General features: G+C 42.2%; 1 protein-coding gene across 10 annotated transcripts in view; it reads right to left on the bottom strand.

Moving 5' to 3' along the window:
• Window positions 1-2,246: 2,246 nt before the first annotated feature.
• The window catches only part of LOC122806545 (lipoma-preferred partner homolog), a 1,343,214-nt gene continuing 1,321,430 nt past the window's right edge, over window positions 2,247-24,030 (bottom strand). For all 10 annotated transcript variants that reach the window (XM_044077065.1, XM_044077061.1, XM_044077067.1 and 7 more), the window contains one exon: window positions 2,247-3,042. In XM_044077065.1, the coding sequence (XP_043933000.1) occupies window positions 2,911-3,042 (132 nt within the window). In that variant the 3' untranslated portion in view covers window positions 2,247-2,910. The remainder of the gene's footprint in view (window positions 3,043-24,030) is intronic.

The following is a 24,030-nucleotide window of genomic DNA, read 5'->3' as shown; positions in this document are numbered from 1 at the left end:
CCTTGTCTTCCATTTTCTTTAAAACTGCCTCAACAGGAGGACCAAACAACACGTCAGATTGTAAAGGAGCATCTAAAATCCTTGTTTTAACATGTTCAGACAAATTTTGATCCCTTAGCCAGGCGTGCCTGCGAAGAACTGACCCAGTGGCAGCCACCCTAGACGAGGCCTGTACAGCATCAAAACCACAATGCAAAGAATGCTTACCCACCTGTTCAGAAACATGTACTAAATCTTGCAACTCTTTACAATCAATACCTTCTGCCAGAGCATCAACCTTAGACTTCAATTGTGAAAGGAGATAGTTTTGGTATTTCAACATGTGAAACTGGCAATTCAAAGCCCTCATAGCAAGAGTGGAAGAAGTATAAACTTTCTTTCCCCATCTATCCAAGGCCCTAGCCTCTTTGTCTGCAGGAACCGGATTCTTAACAACAGAAGCCTTAACACCTTTAGGCCCCTGGCTAACAGTTTCTGGGTCTGCCCTAGGACTCTTAAAAGATACTTATGAGCTTCAGGCACCCTGTAATACCTATCCGGCTTAACAGGAGCAGGAGGCAAAGAATCAGGATTAAGAGAAGCCTCTGTAAAACATCTTCCACTACATCCAAAACAGGAGGTATAGCCAAAGGCCTATGCTGGGGTAAAAACAAAAATTCCCTAAGCCTTTTCCTGGAATCAGAGAAGTCCTGACCTTCCCACTTAAAATGCTCCCTCATGGAATGAAGAGTTTCTGAAAAAGAAAAATCCTCGGGAGGAGAAGCAGAAGGAGTAGAATCATCCACATCAGAATCAGAATAAGGAGAGTACTCCTGCAAGTCTTCAGCTGAAGACTCTGAAACATCTGAAGCCTGCTCAAAACCCCCCAGCTCAGGCTCCACCCTAGGTCTCTTATCAGGAGGGGGCATAGAACCCCTAGTCAAAGTAATCAAATCTTCTGCCATTTTAAGCATATGCTTCTTGGGCACAGTTCCTGAAGAGCTAGGGGTAACACCAACAGAAGCTAAACCTGGCCTGCCCCTGGGAGAAGCCTTTGAAACAGAAGGAGAGGGCCTAGCCACCCTAGGAAGGGAGGGGAGTATAGTAACCTGAGAAGCCCCCTCAGCCTGACCTGCCTCCTGAGAGGCCACATCTTGCAATAATAAAGTCTCACCCTGGGAACACAAAGAAACCTCCGGTGGAGCCACCGGCTCCACCGACACCTCTAAAGAACCGGCGTCCGGTACAGACGGTTCTTCTAGTCTAGGCTTAACTGCTTTGTCCTTGCGCTTCTTCGAAGAAGCGGGCGTCGGAGCATCCGGCGGCATTTTATAATTGCACCGCTTCCCAAAGACTAACCTTGCACAATCCAACCTTCTCTTTATAGTGCGTTTATTAAATCTAGCACAAGAGCGACAGCCAACAACGTCGTGCTCAGGCCCTAAGCAAGGAATACACAAAGTATGATAATCTCTATGCGGTATCTGTTTTCCACAAGAAATGCAATTATTGACACTTTCTGACATCCGGTAAATCACTGAGGCAAGAAAAACTAAAATATTCCCCAGCGGGTACTTAGCCAACTTTGAACTCGGTCTGAAACTTCTAAATCGAAAAATCTCAGAACGCCAACCGGCACTTGCAATGCTGCTTCTGCATCGGACCATGCGGCAAAAAAGACTGAGGATATGACGTCGGTCATGCGCATTTGTACCCTGACGTCCTGATGTCAGTCAAATGCGCCTTGACCGACATCAGCCTTATACTTTGATATTCGGGCCGACCGAGGACAGCGGACTACCCAAGTGTAAGGACTGCAGCAATGTGAGATGAAGAACATCTGCTTCTGCTTCGGGCACCGCGCGGCAAGAAAGACTGAAGAAAATGGCGTTGGCTGCTTCTTTTACACTCCAGACAACCTGACGTCAGAGAAGGGGCGACAGCAGCAGACGCAGGACCCAAGACTTTGGAATTCAGGCCGGCTGAGGGCAACCTGCCAGCAGGATTACCCAAATGTAATAACTGCAACAGTGAAACACGAAGAACATCTGTACAGATCACGTGTGTGTGTGTGTGTGTGTATGTGTGTGTGTGCGCGTATGTGCATGTGTGTGTGTGGAATATCAGACACCACTTCAAAAATATACATCAATCCCAAATTTGTACCCTCTAACACTGAATGGAGTTTAAGAGTCTGTATGTTTAAGCTTCAGACTGAATCAAAGAAAAATATCAACATTAAAATTATCTTGCAAGGCACATATAAGTTAATGTCACCCTCACAGTAATGTCACATTTATTTTTTTAAGGACTGCTCAACTACACTCCCAAAATTTTAATCCAGTCTCCACGAGCTTGTCATGAAATGCAAGGACATTCATACTGAAATAGGCCTAGGATGACCATACTTGTTAACAGGAAAATGTTCCTCACTCTCCAAACTTTTGTTGTTGATAGCCACTGTTGTAGTTACATCTACACTTCTACTTCCACTTTACCAATAAATCAAAAGGGTCTGCTGTAGAACACTGACTTGCTGCCTGTTTGCAAGACTTCACTTCAATTACATACCAGCTCCTTCCAGGCAATTATGTAAAGCAGGTTAATGAAAGATCAAATAAAAAATAACCACCCCCTTTAAAATATAGGCACATAAGATTCTACTAAGGCAAAATTCTAGTTAGTCTCTTCTCTGCAACCTCTGGCCATGACAGAGCATTAGCCTGCAGCAAATAAAGAAACCCGTCTCCACTGGATGACATCAACAACCAGCTGCATCATCATGTAATTTCAGCCAGTACAAAACTGATGTCTTAACAATGACCCAGCTACTACATTTTAGCAGGTGACAGATAAAACGTCCATCAGTACAAAAACTGATCTGGCCCATCCCATCTCTGATGCATTCATTCATCTCCTTTATGTAGTGATTCAGCAGTCTGTCGTGATTTTGGCCGAGAGATCCTGGATACGTCTGGTACTGCAATTCTTGCACAGAATATGTCCATCCAAAGGGTAACATCCACGCCCCTCTCCTTCTGATGAAAGCAGCAACCCACACTCCTACAAAAAAAAAAATAAAAAAAATAAAAAAAATCCTTGTTACTATTAAACTTGTTCTGCAGCCTACCATTACAACAGGAAGAAAACTTTCAAAGGTAGGTTTAACACACACCACACTTTCAGCAGAAGTTACCAGAGTTCATAATAGGCCTCTACGATCTGATCACATTGTCTCATCAGAAAAGTTCATAATGTTATTGTAAACAGCAGTGCAAAATAACACTTTAGAATGCCATTCTATTTTCAACCTCATTCTAAAACACTCATCAATGTAAGTTATGTGCAGGGGGAACACAGAATGTGAGACTTTACAGCATTAAACACTTCCTTCCTGTCGGTTACTTGTGCTGAAATACTTTTTTCCCTTACAACACAATACAGGACAACTGACTGAATAATCATGATGTTTTTGCTGTACTTAAAATATTTTCTGCTATCAAATCAAGCACTTACTTTTGAAATTGTTTGCCTCTTGGGAATAAACATTAAAATCAGGTTTGTCAATTAAATGTTTAGAACTCTGTGAAGGTAAGACAGCAGTGGTGATAGCTAACTTTTATAAGTATGTCTACAAAAGTTAGGTTTTATCCTCAGAAGAATATGGTTATTAGTGTTTAACTTGTCTGTGTCTTTCGGCTTTTTCCCGGTTAGGGGTCACCACAGCGGAACTCCGGTCCGCTAATGATTGGCAGTAGATTTTTACGTGCTGGCTTGCCGGGCCTAACGCACAACCTTCAGCGAAGGAACACCCATTCATACATGTCACCACACAGAAGGCGCTCTAACTGAGAATCAAAAGGGGAACGTCTAACTGTGAGGCGACAACGCTACCGCAGCACCACCACCACAGTTGGTTATTAGTGTTTAACAATGTACACAAATATGAAAGGCATCAATCATAGCTACCTACAGCAATAAATTCTCCAAACAAGACTCAGTTGTAACAATGGCATTGGTCAGTCTCAGGAAATCATCTGCAGTTACCACACACAACTGCTTTAATGCTGTTTACATCCACTTCAGTATTGCTCTCCAGGCATGAGTTACATGAGGTGAAAAAGCAGGGGTGCTACCACAAAGATGTTTAAAACTACAGTAGTAGTATTTTCTCCCAGAAGTCATCACTAAGCCAGCATTGTTGAAGGTGGCTATACGGAAGTCTACTACCAATCAAAATCTCCCACCAGGAAGCACTGTTGTAACACTAAGGATACTCACTTATACATTTCGGAGTTAAGTCCCTTAAACGATACAAAACACAAATTCATGAAAATTAACGATCATCATCTCCCATCCTGGTTTAAGATTCCAATTTTGAGTTACATAATTCCATCTTAACTGCGTTTTACAAAAAAAGTTTTAAAAATCAATACTGGCATATCGAAGTATATAATTTCTCTGTTAATAGAAGACAACCTGTAGCAATTAAGCCCCAAAGATTATATTCATTTACAGCTTTTTCTATTATAAACCAAGAGTGTGCAAACAAATTTCAAATTTTACATTTGTCAGATTAAGATAAAAGATAGCTTGAAGGTACTCCTGTTGTAAACTTTCACTGACCAGGCATAAGTAACCCTAATTGATGCCTGCAAACGTGCTATTATATTCTAAAACTGGTCTGATGTGCACTTGTACAGATTTAGAAATATTTCTTCATCCCATAAAAAAGGGTCTAAACCTCTATCCCACTAATAATAATACACACTTCTTTGTAATGGCTACACAAGACAAAAAGGGGGGGGGGAATCACACACGTATACCCAAATCCTTACAATTAGTTTCAGATAATAGTATATTCAAAATAATTTTGGTCTCATTCCATGATTACCAAAATATATTTACACTCATCAGAACTTAATTTTCAAATCAATATTTGCCCAAGAAAATAAATGTCCTAAAAAATGATAAATGCTGAAGTTTCATCCTCATCAAATATAAATCCAGTCTTACAATTGTCAGCATATTTAGCTTGCCAACCTCAATTGTTTTTAGGATTAGTTTGCCAACACCAATTGTTTTTAGGATTAGTTGAAAGTACCAAATATAAACGAAAGGACCAATTCAAAGAGCCCTGTGGTACTCTAGATAATACAGGCAGGAAGCAAGAATAACCCTTAACTGATGCACACTAGATTGTTGTTTGGTCCTCTGGCTGTTCTCAAAAAAGGGACTGCAAGCATAATGCCTTAATTATCAATTATTGAACTATGTGCGATCATATCAAAAGTATTAGCCAAATATACAAATACCCACTGATGTAAATGTCAAGAGCCGAAAGTGCTTGATCATACAATTCCAATACTTTTGATAGTGTTGATCTGCCAAGACAAAACCCTTGTGATACAAATCAATACATCCATTATAATTCAGTGGAACTAAAAGCAGGCTTTGTAAAAACTGTTCATAACACAAACACAACAAATGCAAGACTGACAGGTCTATAATTGGGCAAATCCCATTTATCTCCCTTTCTGTGTATATGAAATACGTTTTTTTTCCAAACAGAAGTTAGTATACTATCTAACAAAGTATTAAAAATCTTATACTACACTGGCAAAAAATATTAGTCAAGACATGAATCATCTTTGATATTAAATCTGGATCCATGGAGGTTTTATTATCCAACTATTTTAATAGTTTATAAATCACTCCAATACTTACTACAGTACAGTTCTTAGTACTTGTAGAAATCATATCCAAATTAGCCATTATATATAGTGACAAGTCAGAAAAAATTAACTGATAAAAATTCTTCAGCAATTCTACAAAAATAAATTTCCCATCTATAAAGATTAGAGTCAGTATTCCTTGTGACATTACTTAATACATTTGTAAATACAGTATGAAAATTAACAAGACCTTAATCTTGTTTTAATTAAAATTTAATTTTGAGTTGGTGTATGTAGATCAATGTGTGTGTATCTCTTTAAGAAGCTATCCAAGAGCTTGCACAAGTGTATAAATACTGAGCACGTTGAATTCTGACTGCCATTTTGTAGTAAGCTATTGAGATGCAAGCATTTCTGTATATAAGGTCTGTCTGTTAATCAGTTTGTTTATATTTGATGACGCTGCTATCCATCCTGATGTGTTTCTATGTAATAAAGCATCTTAAATGAACTACCCCACCTGCTTCGTCTTCAATGTACAAGGGGATGAACATGGTGTCAGAAGTGGCATGGCAAAACGGCTTATGGCCAGAAAGAACTCCAGTTTCTCTGCTATGAATTCGAGAGGCATCTAGCTATGGTTGGTGAAATATAGAGAAGTGGACTGTCCTTGCTACATGCATAATTCACAAAAACAGGTCAGATATACATTTCAAATGTTAAAACTTGCTCAAACTATTTCTTATTGCAAAATATGAAAAGAAGCATACAGACTGCTCTAAATGATATTAAAATGTCAAAATGTTTGATATTGATAGAAATACTATGGAAAATGTTTGAAATAAAGTCTGAATTGAATAAAATGAATAAAATAAAAATAAACTACTGCATTTTTTGCAAAGTACGTATTTTTCATATTAACCTGAGGCTATCCAAGTAATCAGAAGTGTATGAAGTGTTTGCATGTTTGTGCAGTGTTACAGTATAGTTATTTTGCAAATACAGCCATTTCTGAGCATATTTCGCAAAGTACAGTACTTCAAAGAGTTTATTGCACATTTGAGTGTTACTGCAAGCTGCAGAGAGGCAACTTATTCATGCATAATTACAAGGGCCATATTTTTAGTGTGTTTGGACATACTTTGTTGGCATGGCAGATGGTTTTCGAAAACCAAATCCACGTTTGAGCAAGAATATGACATTTTCATACAGGCTGCATTTTCTGATAAAGATCACCATACAAAGGCATCTATTCTACTTAATTTAGCTGGGTAAGAAGACATTGAAAGGGAATGTTCATTTGTGTATGCACCTGCTGTCTATGACGAAGAGGGGGGGAAACCATCCTATGGCTGTACAGGCTGAGTCAAGGGAGGAACAACAAACAGCCACAGAAAAACAATATTACTTCACTTATATCATTATAATTTTTATGTGGTTATTTATTTTTCCTTCTTTTGCTGGTGGTTTGCTGAGTCAAGGGAGGACCCTGAGTGCTTAAAACATAAATTTAGAGAAATGTGCAACCGCCAGACCAACATTACAATGGAAAGGCACTTATTTTACACAAGGGACCTTGTGAAACGTTTGCAGCATATATAACTGATTTGAGAAATAAGGTTAAAATGTACAGATTTGGTGATTTAAGAGATGAGTTGATAAAGGACAGACTTGTGTATGGTATTAAGGATGATGCTGTGAGAAAGATTTTGCTTCATGACAGCAACTTAACTTTGAATAAGGCATTGAGATTTGTTAAATATACAAGCTCATAGAAAAGCACACAGATATGCTTACAAATGAGAAAGGCACGTTTCCAGTAACTTCTAAAGCTGACATTGATAGCATGCAGCACATGGTTAAAAGAAACAGGCCCAAACACATGGAAGCAACTGTAGCCCCTGCAACATTCACTGGTAAACCCAAGAGCTTTCTAGCAAGTTCTAGAGTTCACACAGCCTCAGTGAAGCATTAGAGTGAGTCAGCAAGCTCAAAGCAAGGGCCCCAACCTAATTTCATTGCCAACATCGTAATTGTGGTGGTAATCACGAATCTAAAAGGGAAAAGTGTTTAGCTTTTGGTCAGCAATCCCACAAATGTAATAAATCCAATCATTTCAAAAGATTTTGTAAATCAAAGGGTGCACATTCTTTTATTAAAGGGAACATTTCAAGAAACGAGTTGATCATTTAGACAGCAGTAATGCAGGGTCACTGACTTTTTATGTTGATGGTGTGTCAGTGCTTAGTGAAACGGTCAATGCAGAAGATTTATGAATATTTTGTACTGTTCGGATAAATGGCAAACCCACAGAGCTGAAAGTTGATGCTGGGTCAAAGTGCAATATTATGTCTACAGAAACATTTGCTAGAGTATGTGCTGGTGAAAGGCTTGATTTGGCAATGTGTGCAAAGCTTGTTGCTTATGGTGGTGAAGACATTCAAACCAAAGGTTCAGTATTGCTTTCATATTACTCCGCTGGTAGAAGCTATGACTTATTATTTTATGTGGTCAAGAAACACGTCCACTCATTATTAGGCCTTAGAGACAGTTTCAACATGAGACTGCTTTCATTTAACTAGGAAGTCCACCATGTTAGCTTAAAAGACCACTACTCCAATTTTGCCCAGTCTATTTTGTCTACCTATGCTGATCTTTTCAAAGACAAAATAGACAAGCTTCCAGTTGTGTACTCCATGAAGTTAGACCCAGATGTCAGTCCAGTTGTCAAGCCAGCCCAAAAAGTTCCAATAGCAATGTACATCAAAGTCAAAGCTGAACTAGACAAAATGGTGCAACAAGGTGTGATTTGATCAGTAGACGAACCTACTGAATGGGTATCTTCCATGGTGGCAGCTTATAAGAAAAGCTCAGATGACATCAGAATATGTAATGATCCATGAGATTTTAACAAAGCACTGAAAAGACCTCATCATCCAATGTGCACAGTCGAAGAAGTCGCAGCCTTGATGCCAAATGCCACTCTTTCTTTCTTAGATGCAAAAAGTTAATTTTGGCAAATTTTGCTCGACAAGAAATCCTCATTGCTAACTACTTTCAATACTCAGTTTAGAAAGGTGCAGATTTCTGAGAATGCCATTTGGGATAAATTCTGGATGTGAAGCCTTTCAATGCGCAATGGAGCAAATTTTTTCTAGGTATCCTTGTGCTATTATACCGTATTTCTTCGTAAATAAGACCTAACCAGAGAATAAGGCCTATCATGGTTTTCCAGGGTGGTCATGATATAAGCCCTACCCCAAAAATAAGCCCCAGTTAAGATAGTCAACAACACACGACGGACATGCTAAATTATAAAATAATATTATCGACACCCGTTAACTGAGGTTATCCTACTCTTGCTTGCAATTTTCAGACCATTCGGACACCCAACTTCTTCCCTTTGCAGAAAGTCGTAAGATTCTTTCCCTGGGAGTCCTCCACGATTCTTACTGTAACCCTAATCATCACTCACACTTGGCAGTTGAGATCCTTGGCCCATAAACACTGGCAGGTGTTGATCAAAGTACAGAAAATGCCCATAAAGCAAGTGCACTTGATAACGAATGTCTGTGGTTGTGTCTTCTTAACAGTCGCCATTTTGTGTTGCCACTCCGGTCTTGTAAGCCTTCAATCACCCCCCCGACAAGATGAGTGCAAAAAGAAACAGTTATTCCATCGAGTACAAGAAAGGAATTGTGGAGGACTCCTGGGGAAAGAATCTGACTGCTTTCTGCAAAGAGAAGTTAGAGCTCCAAATAGTCCATAAACAGCGTGCGATAACCTCAATCAACAGGCCGATGAGGGAAATGCTAAGAAGAACAAGTGTGGCTCAGGTTGACAACCATTATTTCCTGAGCTGGAAGACATCGTCTGTGAATGGACTGCTAACAAGAGAGCAAAGGCTTTGGTTGTGTGCAGGGCTGATATTCAAGCATTTGCCCTTGCAATGGCACCACAGAAATATCCCCAGAAGAATTCAAAGCATCACAACACTGGGTGGATGGCTTTCTTCAGCAATATGAACTGTCTCTAAGAAGATCAACAACACTGTTCAAGCTGGAAGATACTGAAGTTATTAAACATGCACTTGTGTTCAAGTCCTTTGTTGATTCCAACATGATTGCTATGGATGAAACTACAGTGTTTATGGGCCAAGGATCTCAAACAACAATTGATCAGAAGGGTGCCTCGTCAATCTACATTCCCTCCAATGGTTACAAGAGTGCACTTGTTACCTGTATTTTGGCAATTTGTCTAGATGGAAAGAAAACCATCATTTGTAAAGGCATGAAAGATAAGACTGAACGTGTTTTAGGTATTTACATTCTTGAAACCAAAAAAGCCTGGTGCACACAAAAAGTTATAAGGAAGTGGGTCGATGTAATACTGCCACTTGGTTTGCAATGTGGCGAAAGAGGTCTGCTACTCTGGGATTCAGCCAGCACTCAACACGCTAAAGACATTTGCGCATGGAACTCAATGACTACATTGAAAATAGAATGGAGAGAAATCAGCATGGAAACTTTCTGAAGCCTAGCCTGCAAGAGGTTGTGACTTGGGTGAAAAATTCATGCACTACAAGCAGGCTACTTGGACAAGCAGTGCTCATTTAAGGAGAGCTTACTGCTAGGCATGACAGATTGGGGTCAATGGTTCTACAGGAAATGGAGTCGCAAGAAATTCAGACTGGAATTCAGGGGTTGGAGACTTATGACAATGTTCCAGAAGACATGACTGTATTTGAATAACTTTTCCATTATCGGGGCAACAGAATGGATTGTTTCTGCTTTCAGTTTTATTCCCCTCCTCCAATACACATGCACTGAGATTTTTCTGCACTTTCTGTTAAGCATGAAATATTGCACTGTGAAAGTCAAGGTATAGATATTCTGAAGTTGACATATTTGTAGCACTGTTTATGTAAAATTCTCACACAACTGTTAACACGTTGCTTAGAACTGTTGTCCAATAACAGAAAAGTACCAAATAAATGTTGAGATTTCTACATGAATAAATGTCGATCTGTGTACATGAATAAAGATTTGTGTACATGAATAAATGTCGATTTGTGTACATGAATAAATGAATAGATGTAGTGGGTAAATAAGGCATCCCCTGATAATAAGCCCTAATGTGTATTTTGGCAGGGGAAAGAAAGTATAAGACCTGGTCTTATTTTCGGGGAAATATGGTAGTAGTCGACATACTAGTAGGAGGTAATGGTGAAATTGAGCATGACAGAAACCTCAGAAAAATTCTGGAAAGGGCACATCAAGTGAATCTTAAGCTCAATCCACAAAAATGCAAGTTCAGGCTACGAAAAGTCACTTATATTGGTCATTATATTTATCAGTTCAGGCTTACAACCAGACCCTTCTAAGCAAACAGCCATTCTCGAGATGCCAGCTCCAGGCAATGTTCAAGCCCTGCAATGTTTTCTTGGCATGGTTAACTATCTAGGCAAGTTCACTCCAGATTTCACTCAAATATCAGCATCACTCAGAGAGCTAACACGAAAAAGATGCATCTTGGTCTTGGTTGGAGCAACACCGGAGAGGATTTGATGTCCTGAAATAGAGAATTGCCAGTCCACTGTAATTAAATCAAAAAGGTGCTTCAACAAAGTATTAGTTTAAGGGTGTGCACACTTATGCAACCAGCTTATTGTACATTTTTTATTTTTTATATTTTTCCCCTAACAGATTTGTTTTTCAATTGACTTGTGCAGGTTATAGGTCACATTATAGGTGGGAAAAGCTTTGAAAAGATTTATTGTGTCTCATGTTTTTATATCACAAAAACCTGGCATTTTAGCAGGGATGTGTACAATTTTTTATCAGTTTGCTTATATTTGATGCTGCTGCTATCTATCCTGATATGCTTCTATGTAATAAAGCATCTTAAATGAACTAGCCCACCTGCTTTGTCTTCAATGTACAAGGGGATGAGTGGCAGTGTATGTATTAAGATTGTTCCTTTTTTAAAAGGGCCATTTTTTTCTTTTGTATAACATGTACAACTCAGTATGCCACCAGTAGGGAAATTTGCATAATCATTATGCCTTATTTCAACATACTAAATCTAATTATATCCACTTATTGTTTATACACTCCCAGGAACACGGAACAGGTATCACAACAGACAACACAAAAAATCACTGCATGGTGCAGACCATTACTAAATTCAAATCCCTTAGCACTAGTTCCTAAAAAGTTGCCCTCTTTCCACTTTCACTTATCATACTCCTTTCAAGGGTATACTTTCTACTACAAAGTCCACTAATACATGCAAAGGCACAAACATCCTTCTCCATGAGGCTGCAATGTCAATACACTAATCACGTCTTCCCTGCCTTCTCAGTTCCGCTCTTGTCATTTTAACCCTGAAGACACTATGACCACACTACTTAAATACCTCCTTTCCCCTAGCACACACACTTTCACCACCCTTCTCAAGTTGTCTTTACATGTCAACTTAACCTTACGACTTTCCTGCAGTATTTACATATTTACTCCCCTCAAAAGAACTCTGACTATACACCCTCACTTTGCTACTAAACCGGTTCACCTACCTTTTGCCTACATAACACAGTAGGGTATGGTCTCTCCACTGGGACAGAGGAACATCTTCTCCCTTTCAAGTGGGGGCTGATTTCAAGAACATAAGGGTTTCTGGGGAATCACATATACAACTGGATGGTTTCTATTACAGTTCCAAAGCCAGTACCCTCTAGAATGACAGAAAGCAACATAGCAGCATGCAAGGTCACAAATTATTTCTGTTTAAGGGGAAATGTTGGGGGCAGTGCCAAATACAAGCAATTCCAGACTCAATCTTCCTGGGATAACCACTTCTCTGTGGTAAAAGACACTTCTGCCCGAGAAAGGCAGGCATACCTGTAACCCTTAAGGAGAGTACTGGTTTACACACTACTCCTCTTCTCTCCTCCCCATTTAACCGACCATCTGGTAGTAATGCCATTACTCTGCTTCAGATTGTCAGGAATGCAAATGGGGCAACCTCTCTCTACAATGGACACACACTCTCCATCAGTCTGGCTGCTTTCTTAAGACACATTTGCTAAAATTGGCAAATGAGCTCCAGCAAGGTTCAAGTAACAGTACTTGCATTAAAATAGGCTAACCATGAATATTCACAACAGTACTATCCATTTCTTCTCTTTTAAACATATCCAAATTTATTTATAACCATAATGACTACATCCTTGGTACTCCTGCATGCTGACATTTTTACCACTGGTGAAAAGCCCACTTTTCATTAACTGATGCTTTGACTTTCCCATTTACACATCAAGAGTTCACCAACAACCAACCTTCACACTACCAAACTAACATGGACTATCACTTTCTCCACCAGTCACTATTACTTGCCTTCCACTTTTCAATTTACAAATCTATACATTCCCCCTCTCCCCTGTTAACAGTGTTTTAACTACTTAATTTTATTATTTCATTCCATTTTACTTTGCTTTCCAAAACTATTCATCTTCTAAGTTTCTGTCTTGTTGAAATCCCTTCCATTTTTCTTGAAATGTTGCCATGCCTGCCTTTCCCCTCTTACATCCCTTCTCTCCTCTTGCCTTAAGTTTTCCATCAACATTTCCATTTCTACTGATATGGGTGTGAATCCTTTGTTTTCCATTTTCTAGCAAGTGTACTTTTCCACATTGTCATAATCTACTCAATTCCCATTGCTTTCAGGTAGTACTTCCACATATCCTAATAAAGTTTTCTTTATCACAAAAATCCTCATCCTAGTACCTACCCTTTCTTCCACCATTGTCCTACATCTGATATTCTCAGAGCAGTTCAGTCCCAAAATATATGACTCCACATTACATTGCTCTACATCTACAGCATTTACCATCTGCTCCCAGAAACATTCTAGCTAAACTTGCTGGATTATAACAATACTTATGTAAACATTTCCACACAATTATTCTGAATTTATGGGCCCTCTTATGCATGTTGATTAGTTTAAGACCTGTCCTCATTCTTCCTCTGTTATAGTATCTGATATTTATTTTCCCCCACTGTCTTTTCCATTTTTCTCAGTCTTCAGTCTTTCCCTATCATCCGCTTTACATACCTTAAGCCCTCCCCATCTTTCCACCTACTACTCCCCCCCCCCCCCGATTTCAAAAATGAATTCCTGAGTTGTTGCGACTACCTCCCATGTTTAATTTGTTGCCACTTATTTTTTGCTCCTACATTGTTCATGATTAGTATATTAAATAACTGGAACCCTTCTCCAGTTTTGCTTCGTTCGTATTTCCATGTCACCACTTCTAACTCTACTTTCTCCCCTGTACTTTGAACAGGTACTAATCATACCTTCCACTTCTCTCCTTCCCTCACCTTACAGATCCTTTTAAACCCCTTCTGTATAATCTTTACTTACTGTGAGTCGCTCATCAATCTCTTCCTAATAATAAAAAAAAATTACATACTTACCAAAATGTTTCATCTGTGTTGTCCATTTTTATTCTTCCTCAACACAGGGTTCGGATCCAAGACTCTGATCTGTCTCAGCCATTTCCACCATATCAGATCCAAACAAAGCTCCTCCTTTTAACCATAATGCCCAGCCAACCTAAAATACTTCAGATCAAGTTTGTTGCCCCCCTGGATATAAATGGACAAACCTATTACAAAAATTATCAAATGCAAAAAGGAAAGCCTGGGGTTCAAATGGGGAAGAAAGGTTCCTGTAGAACTCTCAGATCTTTCCAGAAGCACAAGATGGGGGCAAGACGTTCAAGAATGAAAATGGACAACACACACATGGAACATTATGGTGAACACCCTGAGGGCTGTGGTGAAACCAAAGGGCAGTGTCCTGAACTGGTTATTTTCTGGCTACCAACTGGAAGCACAGGTGTCTTCTGGAACACCTATTCATATTAATGGGACAGTACACATCCTGAAGATCTATTGAGCACATCCAATTGTCCTTTCAGAGCAGAGACAAAATGGACTGAACAATGACCATCCAAAACCTTAAATATTGTACTGATTTAATTTGCTGAGATCCAGATTTGATCTCAAGTCTCCTGTCTTTTTTGGTAACAAGTAGAATCTTGAGTAATTCCATATCCTCTCTGGTCTAGGGGGACCGCTTGGATGACTTTTTTAGCTGCTTTATTTCTAGAGTCACTGCTTCTGTATGATTGGAACATCCAGGATCCTTTTCACATTGGTTGGGGGAGCTAAAGAAAAAGGTATAGTCTAACCTCTGGATGAGATTCTCTGCAACCAGTAATCATTCGTTATACACAGCCAGGCTATCTGATGCAGGGACAGACGTCCTCAGACTGCCTCCAGATGGAAACAGTTAAGCCTCCCTTCAGCAGCACTGATGGAGCTTATCAGAGAAGGAATCACCGAAGCCCTGGTTCTGTGGAAGCAGCATCTTCTATTTGAGTTCCCCCCTCTGGGAGAAAAGACTCAATGCGAGTCTTGTAAAGGACCCTGGGATTTTCTAAATCCATATTTTCCTACCTACTCATAGATTCCTTGAAAAAGGAATTTGAGGGATTGAAAGATGCATATCCACTACAGACAGGCTGTTTGCCCTATTGCTCACATCTGGAGAATATGTCCTTCACCTTGGGGCTGAAAAAAAGAAGATCCATAAATGACATAAAGGGCTCCACAAAATCACTTAGTCACATCCAGGCATGTCTCCCAATGGCTATGCCTGAACCTAACACCCGTGAAGTACATTCCACTACATGGGAGATCAACCTCATGAATGGATAAGCAATAGAATCTCCTTGCAACTGGCCACCCTCCAGTCTATTTTCATCCTAGGCAGAAATGGAGCCAGAAAGACTTGGCAAGTTCTTTGGTAAGCTCTCTTTGTAATTTCGTAAAATATGCCAGATAATTTAGTGACCTGAGGGCAAAGGCCACTGAAGCATACACATGCTTAACAACTCTGCTGCGGGGATGGACAGGGGGATCTCTGCTGCCGGGATGGACAGGGGGAACTCTGCTGCCGGGATGGACAGGGGGAACTCTGCTGCCGGGATGGACAGGGGGAACTCTGCTGCCGGGATGGACAGGGGGAACTCTGCTGCCGGGATGGACAGGGGAACTCTGCTGCGGGATGGACAGGGGAACTCTGCTGCGGGATGGACAGGGGAACTCTGCTGCGGGATGGACAGGGGAACTCTGCTGCGGGATGGACAGGGGAACTCTGCTGCGGGATGGACAGGGGAACTCTGCTGCGGGATGGACAGGGGAACTCTGCTGCGGGATGGACAGGGGAACTCTGCTGCGGGATGGACAGGGGGAACTCTGCTGCCGGGATGGACAGGGGGAACTCTGCTGCCGGGATGGACAGGGGGAACTCTGCTGCCGGGATGGACAGGGGGAACTCTGCTGCCGGGATGGACAGGGGGAACTCTGCTGCGGGATGGACAGGGGGAACTCTGCTGCCGGGATGGACAGGGGGAACTCTGCTACGGGATGGACAGGGGGAACTCTGCTACGGGATGGACAGGGGAACTCTGCTACGGGATGGACAGGGGAACTCTGCTACGGGATGGACAGGGGAACTCTGCTGCGGGATGGACAGGGGAACTCTGCTGCGGGATGGACAGGGGAACTCTGCTGCGGGATGGACAGGGGAACTCTGCTGCGGGATGGACAGGGGAACTCTGCTGCGGGATGGACAGGGGGAACTCTGCTGCCGGGATGGACAGGGGGAACTCTGCTGCCGGGATGGACAGGGGGAACTCTGCTGCCGGGATGGACAGGGGGAACTCTGCTACGGGATGGACAGGGGGAACTCTGCTACGGGATGGACAGGGGGAACTCTGCTACGGGATGGACAGGGGAACTCTGCTACGGGATGGACAGGGGAACTCTGCTACGGGATGGACAGGGGAACTCTGTTACGGGATGGACAGGGGAACTCTGTTCTGCCAGTTCATTCCTAGTGGTTGCCACCACAATCATGACATCGTCCGGGACTCCTTTGCACCAGTGGGCCCGGTCTTTACTGGGTGCTAGAGAATTGGCTCTACAGTATGCAGCTCCTTCCATGTCCTGCGAGAAACAAGATCTACAAGTTCATCAGATGGGACGGTGGAGGTGGGGGTCACCAAAGGAGGAGACGGGCCAGACCCGAAAGCCTCCAGGAACACAGATTCCTCCTGGGAGGGGTTATCAGAGGACCAACCACCTTTTTTTTCTGGAGCTTTAGACATCTCCAAAAGGGGACATCTTCAGGTGACCTGGGGGACTCTTTCCCCTTATCAAAAATCAGTATCCTCTGAGATAATCCTGGGGGAATCTAGGTGTCTCCTCAAACATTCTCTTCTGAGAGACTTTCTCACGGAGGTGTTTTGAGGAAGTATCAGAAGAGATGATGTCCTGGTGGACTGACTGGAGTCTAGCCCTGGCTGTCTGTCCGAGTGAAATGGATGGACAAGGCTCAAAGCATAGAATCAGAGGAGGTAAAGTCGTCTAATCTGGGGGGGGGGGGCAGGGATGTCTTTTTCTTTAAGTGAAAGCCCTTTCCACAACCTCAAAGTCAAAACACCTAGGGGACACAAGTCAATGGCAAAGGGGCTGGAAGTTCCCAAACCATCAGCACTCCACTCAAGGAGGGAATCGGACCAGAGATGACCAGCACCAAAGCCCCAAGGGGAAGTGATGGTTCCGAAAGCTTCAGAGTCAATCCCAACCCCTGGACTCAGTGCCAACACTTTGGCTTCAACAGCCTTCTGGCTCTGAAAGACTGAGCCAGGCGACTCAGGAAAATCACCCGAGTCTTCTGGCTCTGAAAGATTGAGCCAGGCGACTCAGGGAACTCACCCAATTCAAAGAACTGACCATCTTCTGATCTGATGAGGGCACACCTGGAGGTCTTTGATCAGAGGACTCAGAAATACTGGGTCAGATTGGAAAAGGAGATACAAAGGTGGAAGTGGACAAAGGACAGCTCGCAAATCTGGTTGGGGTTGGAGCTAGGAGTACCCCCATCTGGATCTGCACTCTCACAAATTTCCTCATCATCCTGTCCACATTGGCTTCTAACAAGCGTCTGGAAGATCTAAGAGATGATGTGAAGGATGGAGGTCTAGAATGCCTAGGGGGAGATCCCTCCAGGTACGGTGAAAGGAGCTGTGAAGTAACTGGATCCAGTACGAACACAGGAGTACTGATCTGAAGAGCTTTACCTAGGTTTTGAACCAGTCTGATACAACTTTTTATGCATTTTAGGAGATGGCTCAGATGAAGGAGCAGACGAGGAAGGATGGTCAGGGAACTTCTTATGCTATTCCTTTTTCTTGGCCACTGAATCTGACTTCCCCTTGTTAGTTTTTTTGGTAGAGGGTTTGAGCCCCAGCAAATGAAGTACAGAAAGAAGGAATGAGATCTGAAACCATGTTGGGAGTCTGCAAGTAGGCTATTATGTAAAAGATGGTGTAAAAGTTGTTGGTGTATACAGCGTTCCATAATTTTAGATAGAGGTGATAGTAAGGCTATAGGGCGGAAATTAGAAAGTTCATTCGTGGTACCTCCTTTATGCAGGGGAATGATATGGGAGACTTTCCAGAGGGAAGGAATAGTTGATTCGGTTATGATTCTGTTAACTAAGATAGAGACTGGGTATGCTAGTTCTGCTGCTGCTAGTTGCAGATATTCAGCTGGTAGTTGGTCAGCTGAAGGAGTGCATGGTTTAAGTTTTGAGAGTAACTTACGTATATGGGTTGTGGAGACTGTATTAAATTTGAAAGTGGGGGTGTTATTTTGAGGAGAGGCCTTTTGAAGGGAGGTGGGGGGGTCATGGTCTTTGCTAGAGTGGTGACTGTTTCTGAGAAGTTGTTGTTGAATACATTGGATATTGTATTGGGGGGGTCTGAGCTAAGTTAGCTGGAGTAGGTGTTTTGGTAATCCCTGGGTAGAACAGTTTATTGATTCCTGACCAGAATTTGTTGGGGTTATGGTTTTGATTTTGTTGATATTGAAGGTAATATTTTTTTTTATCAAGATGGGTGAGTTTTTTTTGTAGTATTTCTGAGGTAGTTGAAGTTTTGATGGTCAGTTGGGTTTTTAGTAGATCTCCATTTTGCCCATAGTTTATTCCTTAATAGCATTGTTTTATTGGTTTCTTTAGAAAGCCATGGGGCAGCTTTGGTTCTTGTTCTAATTAAGCGTGAGGGGGCGTGACGCTCAAGAATTTGCAGGAATGTATTATTAAAAATGGGTAACTGCTTCATCAAGTGGGAGGTGTTTTAGAGCTGACCAGTTACATACATTAAGTTCATTAAGGAAAGACGGAAGGTTGAAATTTTGTTACGTATAGTACGAAAGATAGCTTGCTTGAGATTGTTGTTTTTCTGTTTTGTGATGTAGGTAAGAAGATGGTCGCTGATATTGTCTGGGAGTATTCCAGTATTGTATGAGAGGGGATTATTGTTGACCAATATCCAGTCCAGGATGGCTTGTTTATTGGTAGATTTGTGAATCCTAGTTGGGGAGTTTATGGTTTGTTGAAAGCTAAAGAGGTTGAGGTGATGGGTGGTTTTGGGGAAATGCAGGAGTTCCAATCGATATTAAAGTCTCCTAAGATAATAGTTTCCTGGGGGAAGTAAAGTACAGTTGTGTACACTTACCATAAATGTAGATGTTCGAGTGTCTTCACTGTTGCAGTCATGACTGTAGGGTTCTCCCCTGCCGGCAGGCAGTCCTCGGGTGGCCAGAATCCCAAAGTCTGGGACTGGCGTCGGCTGTTCAGCCATGCTCCCTGATGTCAGAGCGCCAGGAGTACAAAGCTGACAGCCGACGCCATGTTCTCCAGTTTTTCTTGCCCCAGATGTCAGAAGTTCCAAAATGAGTAAGGTCCCATACCCTTTGCAAATACACCTCAGAAGAAGGGTGAAAAAAAAGGAACCACACAAAAGAAAAAATAAGAGGGGGCAGGAGGGAGGGAAACCCAGACTGCAACAGTGAAGACACTCGAACATCTACATTTATGGTAAGTGTACACAACTGTACTATGTTCATCGTGTTTCACTGTTGCAGTCATGACTGTAGGGTAGAATCCCAAAGCAGAAAGAAAGGGAGGTGGTCATAAAGTAGAGGGGGCGGCTATAAGACCCTGCATGACTGCAGAAGCAAAGCCTGCCCTAGACTTAGAGTAGAGAGGTAGATTGTAGTGCTTGGAAAAAGTATGCACTGAACTCCAAGTTGCAGCTTCCAAAATGTCTTTGGTAGGAACTCCCCTGAGGAAGGCAGCTGAAGTGGCAGCAGCTCTGGTAGAGTGAGTCCTTATACTCCCTAGGATTTGCTTTCCATGGTGTGAATAGCAAAATCTGATTCCATGAGCAATCCATTTAGAAATGGTCTGTTTTGAAATGGCTTTACCTTGGGAACTTGAAGCATAAGAAACAAACAATTGCTCTGATTTCCTGATGTCCTTGGTTCTGTCCAGGTAAAAACGTAGTTGTCTGTGTACATCCAAGGAATGTAAGATCCTTTCCCCTTTATTTTGAGGCGTGGGGAAAAGGGTTGGCAAGTAAATAGTTTGATTTAAAGCCACTTTGGAAACTACCTTAGGCATGAAAGTAGGATTAGTCCTTAAAGACACCCTTGTCTTGATGAAAAATAATATAAGGTTCCACAGCCATACGAGCTTGCAACTCTGAAACCCTCCTGGCAGAGGTCAGAGCTAACAGGATGGCTGTCTTCCAAGATAAAAACTTGATGTCAGATGAGGCAGCAGGCTCAAAAGGAGGTAAGGTGAGCTTTTCTAAAACATAGTTGAGATCCCAAGCAGGAATGGGAGGAGATCTAGGGGGCCTTATGTTCTTAGCTCCTCTGAGAAATTGTCTCATGAGCTGGTGGGAAAAGATAGGATGGTCTGTATTATAATGAGCAGAAATAGCAGTGGCATGTATCTTTATGGAAGAGAAAGAGAGACCCTTATGTAAGAGGTCTGACAGGTAAAGTAAAATCTGAGGAATGTTAGGAATAAGAGGATCAGAATCCTGAGCCTGCATCCAGGAACAAAATCTTTTCCTTTTTCCTGCATAAGATTTTCTAGTGCTAAGACGTCTGGCTTCTAAAATGACATCCATAACCTGCTTGGGTAGGAGAGAATGAATCCAAGATCCTGGATTAACCAGGCCGCCAGGCTGAGAGTTTTGACATGGGAGTGTAGAATCTGACCCTGGTGTTGGGACAGAAGGTTCAGAATCTGTGGTAAAACCCAGGGTGGCTCTAGACAAAGGTTTTTCAGTGTTGGGTACCAAAACTGTCTAGGCCAATTTGGGGCCAGCAAGATTATCATCTTGGGCTTGTCCTGCTTGATCTTTAGTAATACCCGTGGAAGAAGAGAAAGAGGCGGAAAGGCATATCCCGAGAGGTTTCTCCAACTGAATGATAGAGCATCCACTTTCCAAGCTTGATCGTGGAAAGTCCTGGTGCAAAATATTTGTAGTTGATGATTGAGGTGGGATGCAAAGAGGTCTATGTGAGGACATCCACAGACTGCTGTAATCATCTTGAATATTTCGGAGTCCAACATCCATTCATGTGGATCCGAAAGGTTTCTGCTCAGACTGTCTGCCAGGAAGTTTTGCTTCCCTGGTAGAAACTGTGCTTGAAGGTCCAGATTGCAAGTTAGAGCAGTGTTCCAAAGATCCACGGCTAGTCTGCAAAGGGGATAGGAATGAGATCCCCCTTGCTTGTTTATGTACCACATAACTGTGGTGTTGTCTGTCCGTATCAGTAGTAGCCCTGGTTGTAGAAGATTCCTGAAGGCCAATAGAGCTTTCTGAACAGCTAACATTTCCTTTAAATTGATATGCAGGTGCTTCTGATCCTTTGTCCAAAGGCCCTGCAGACAGCTGCCCTGAAAATGGGCTCCCCATGCATAATCTGAGGCGTCCGTGGTTAGAATCTGAGTGGCAGGAGGCAGACAGAAGTGTTTTCCTTTGTTTAGAGTACATGCCTTGGACCACCAAAGGAATTCCTTTTGAAGACAAGACAGGACGGAGATCAGTTTGTCTAGACTGTGACAATGCTGAGACCATGCACTTTTTAGGTACCACTGTATTTTCCTCATATGTAGTCTTGCATATGGTACGAGAAGGATGCAGGAGGCCATGTAACCCAGAGCCTGCAGGAATCTCCTTGCAGATAGCTGAGTTGTAGTTGCCAAGGTTTTGAAAGTTGAAGCCAGCTGTAATTGTTTTTCGTATGTCAGAAATGCCATCTGGGTTGTTGTGTTTAGAGAAGCGCCCAGAAAAATTATCTGTTGTGAGGGTGTCAAATTTGACTTTTTTATGTTTACAGTGAATCCCAGGAACTTGAGAAGATTCTGAACAAACTGTAGATGCTGGAGTAAGACATCCTTGCTGTCTGCCTGAATAAGACAGTCGTCCAGATAAGGGTAAATTTGAATTCCCTTGAGTCTGCAATAAGCTACTACTGGAGCCAGGCACTTGGTGAAGACCCTGGGCGCAGTAGACAATCCAATGGGCAGCGCAGAGAATTGGTAGTGCCTCGATCCTGCCTTGAACCTGAGGTATTTTCTGCGTTCCTGTCTGATGGGAATGTGTAAATATGCTTATTTTCAATCCAAAGTTACCATCCATGCATTTTTGGTCAGCACTGGCAGTAGCTGCTGTAGAGTAAGCATCTTGAATTTTGGTATCTCTAGAAAAGTGTTCAAGACTGACAGATCCAGAATGGGTCTCCATGAATTTTGCTTCCTGGGGACTAGAAAGAGCCTTGAGTAAAAACCTTGTCCCATCTCTGAAAGTGGAACTAGTTCTATGGCTTTCATAGCCAAGAGAGCTTCCACCTGGTTTAATGCCTCTGACCACTGATGTTTTGGAAGATCTGGCCATCCGCTTGGCCTTGGTGGGGTATGAAAATGGAATTTGTAACCTCTTGAAACCACATCCAGAACCCACTTGGGTTATACAAGTCCAATTTAGATGAAAGAGAAATTTTTCCTCTGAGAGGGGCTTCCAGGCAAGAAGTTCCTGCAGCCCAACAGAGGGAGTCATTGAGTCTGTTTTCTATGAGCTTGCGACCTGTCTTCTCCTCCCCTAGGGGTGGAAGCAGTCCACTGTCTTGGTCTATAAGAGGCTTGCGTTTGAGGCCTACCTCGGGGGCGTCTATATCTACCCCTCTGAGGCCTGTCTGAATTGGGAAAGGACCAATTTTTTGTAGGCCAATTCCTGCTAAATCTGGGTGGCTGTACTTGTAAGAAATCTTTAACTGTTTGCATGGACTTAGCCTTGTCCTCCATCTTTTTAATCACCTCTTCAGCTTTAGATCCAAATAAAACATTATGCTAAACAGGAGCATCCAATAATTTAGTCTTTACCTGATCTGGCAAATTTTGTTCCTTTAACCATGCGTGCCTTCTAATTACTGTGCCAGAGGCAGCAGCCCTACAAGAAGCCTCCAAGGCATCAAATCCACAGTGTAAACCATGTTTCCCAACTTCTTCAGTGGCATGCAATAAGTCATGTAGTTCCTTATCTGCACAGGCGGAAATGGAAGTTAGCTTTTGCTTTAAAACAGACAGGAAAAATTGCTGGTATTTCAGCATATGAAACTGACAGTTTAAAGCCCTGATAGATAAAGTAGCAGAAGTGTACACTTTTTTGCCCCATCTTTCTAAAGATCTGGAATCCTTCTCAGTGGGAATGGGGTTTTAGCAGAAGCGGCCTTAACGCCCTTAGGACCCTGAGAAATGGTTTCAGGGTCAGCAGTAGGGTTCTTGAATAAAAACTGGTGGGAATCAGGAACCCTATAGTATCTGTCTGGCTTAACAGGAGCTGGAGGAAGAGAGTCAGGAGTTAAGTTAGCCTCCGAAAAAGCATCATCCACAATATCCAAAATAGGAGGAATAGCCAGGGGCCTATGTTGGGGAAGAAGAAGAAAATCCCTTAGTCTTTTCTTAGATTCCGAGTACTCCTGTCCTTCTCAGTGGAAATGTTCCCTCATTTCATGCAAAGTTTCCACAAAAGAGAAATCCTCAGGGGGAGAAGCTGAAGGAATGGATTCCTCAGCAACAGAATCCTCACAAGGAGGGAAAGAATATTCCTGGTCAGAAGAAGAAACAGAAGCCTGATCAGAGGAGTCATAATAAACTTCCTGCCTTGGCCTTTTATCTGGAGGGGGATGTGAACCCCTAATCATAGTAAGTAAGTCCTCCGCCATTTTAAGTAACTGTTTCTGAGACTTGGGAGCCGGATCAGAAGAGGCCTGGGTTGCAGTCTTTGATTTGGAAGGAGTCTTTGCCTTTATAAGAAGCTGAGTAGGCCTGAAAACCCCTTCGGAAGCTGGTACCTGCACAGCAGCCGGCTCCGGACCCA

The sequence above is a fragment of the Protopterus annectens genome, chromosome 7.part0 (assembly GCF_019279795.1).
Source record: "Protopterus annectens isolate FY-2018-M chromosome 7.part0, PAN1.0, whole genome shotgun sequence".
Taxonomy (NCBI): domain Eukaryota; kingdom Metazoa; phylum Chordata; order Ceratodontiformes; family Protopteridae; genus Protopterus; species Protopterus annectens.
The sequence above is the reverse complement of the archived record's forward strand: the minus strand, read 5'-3'. Positions and strand labels throughout refer to the sequence as shown.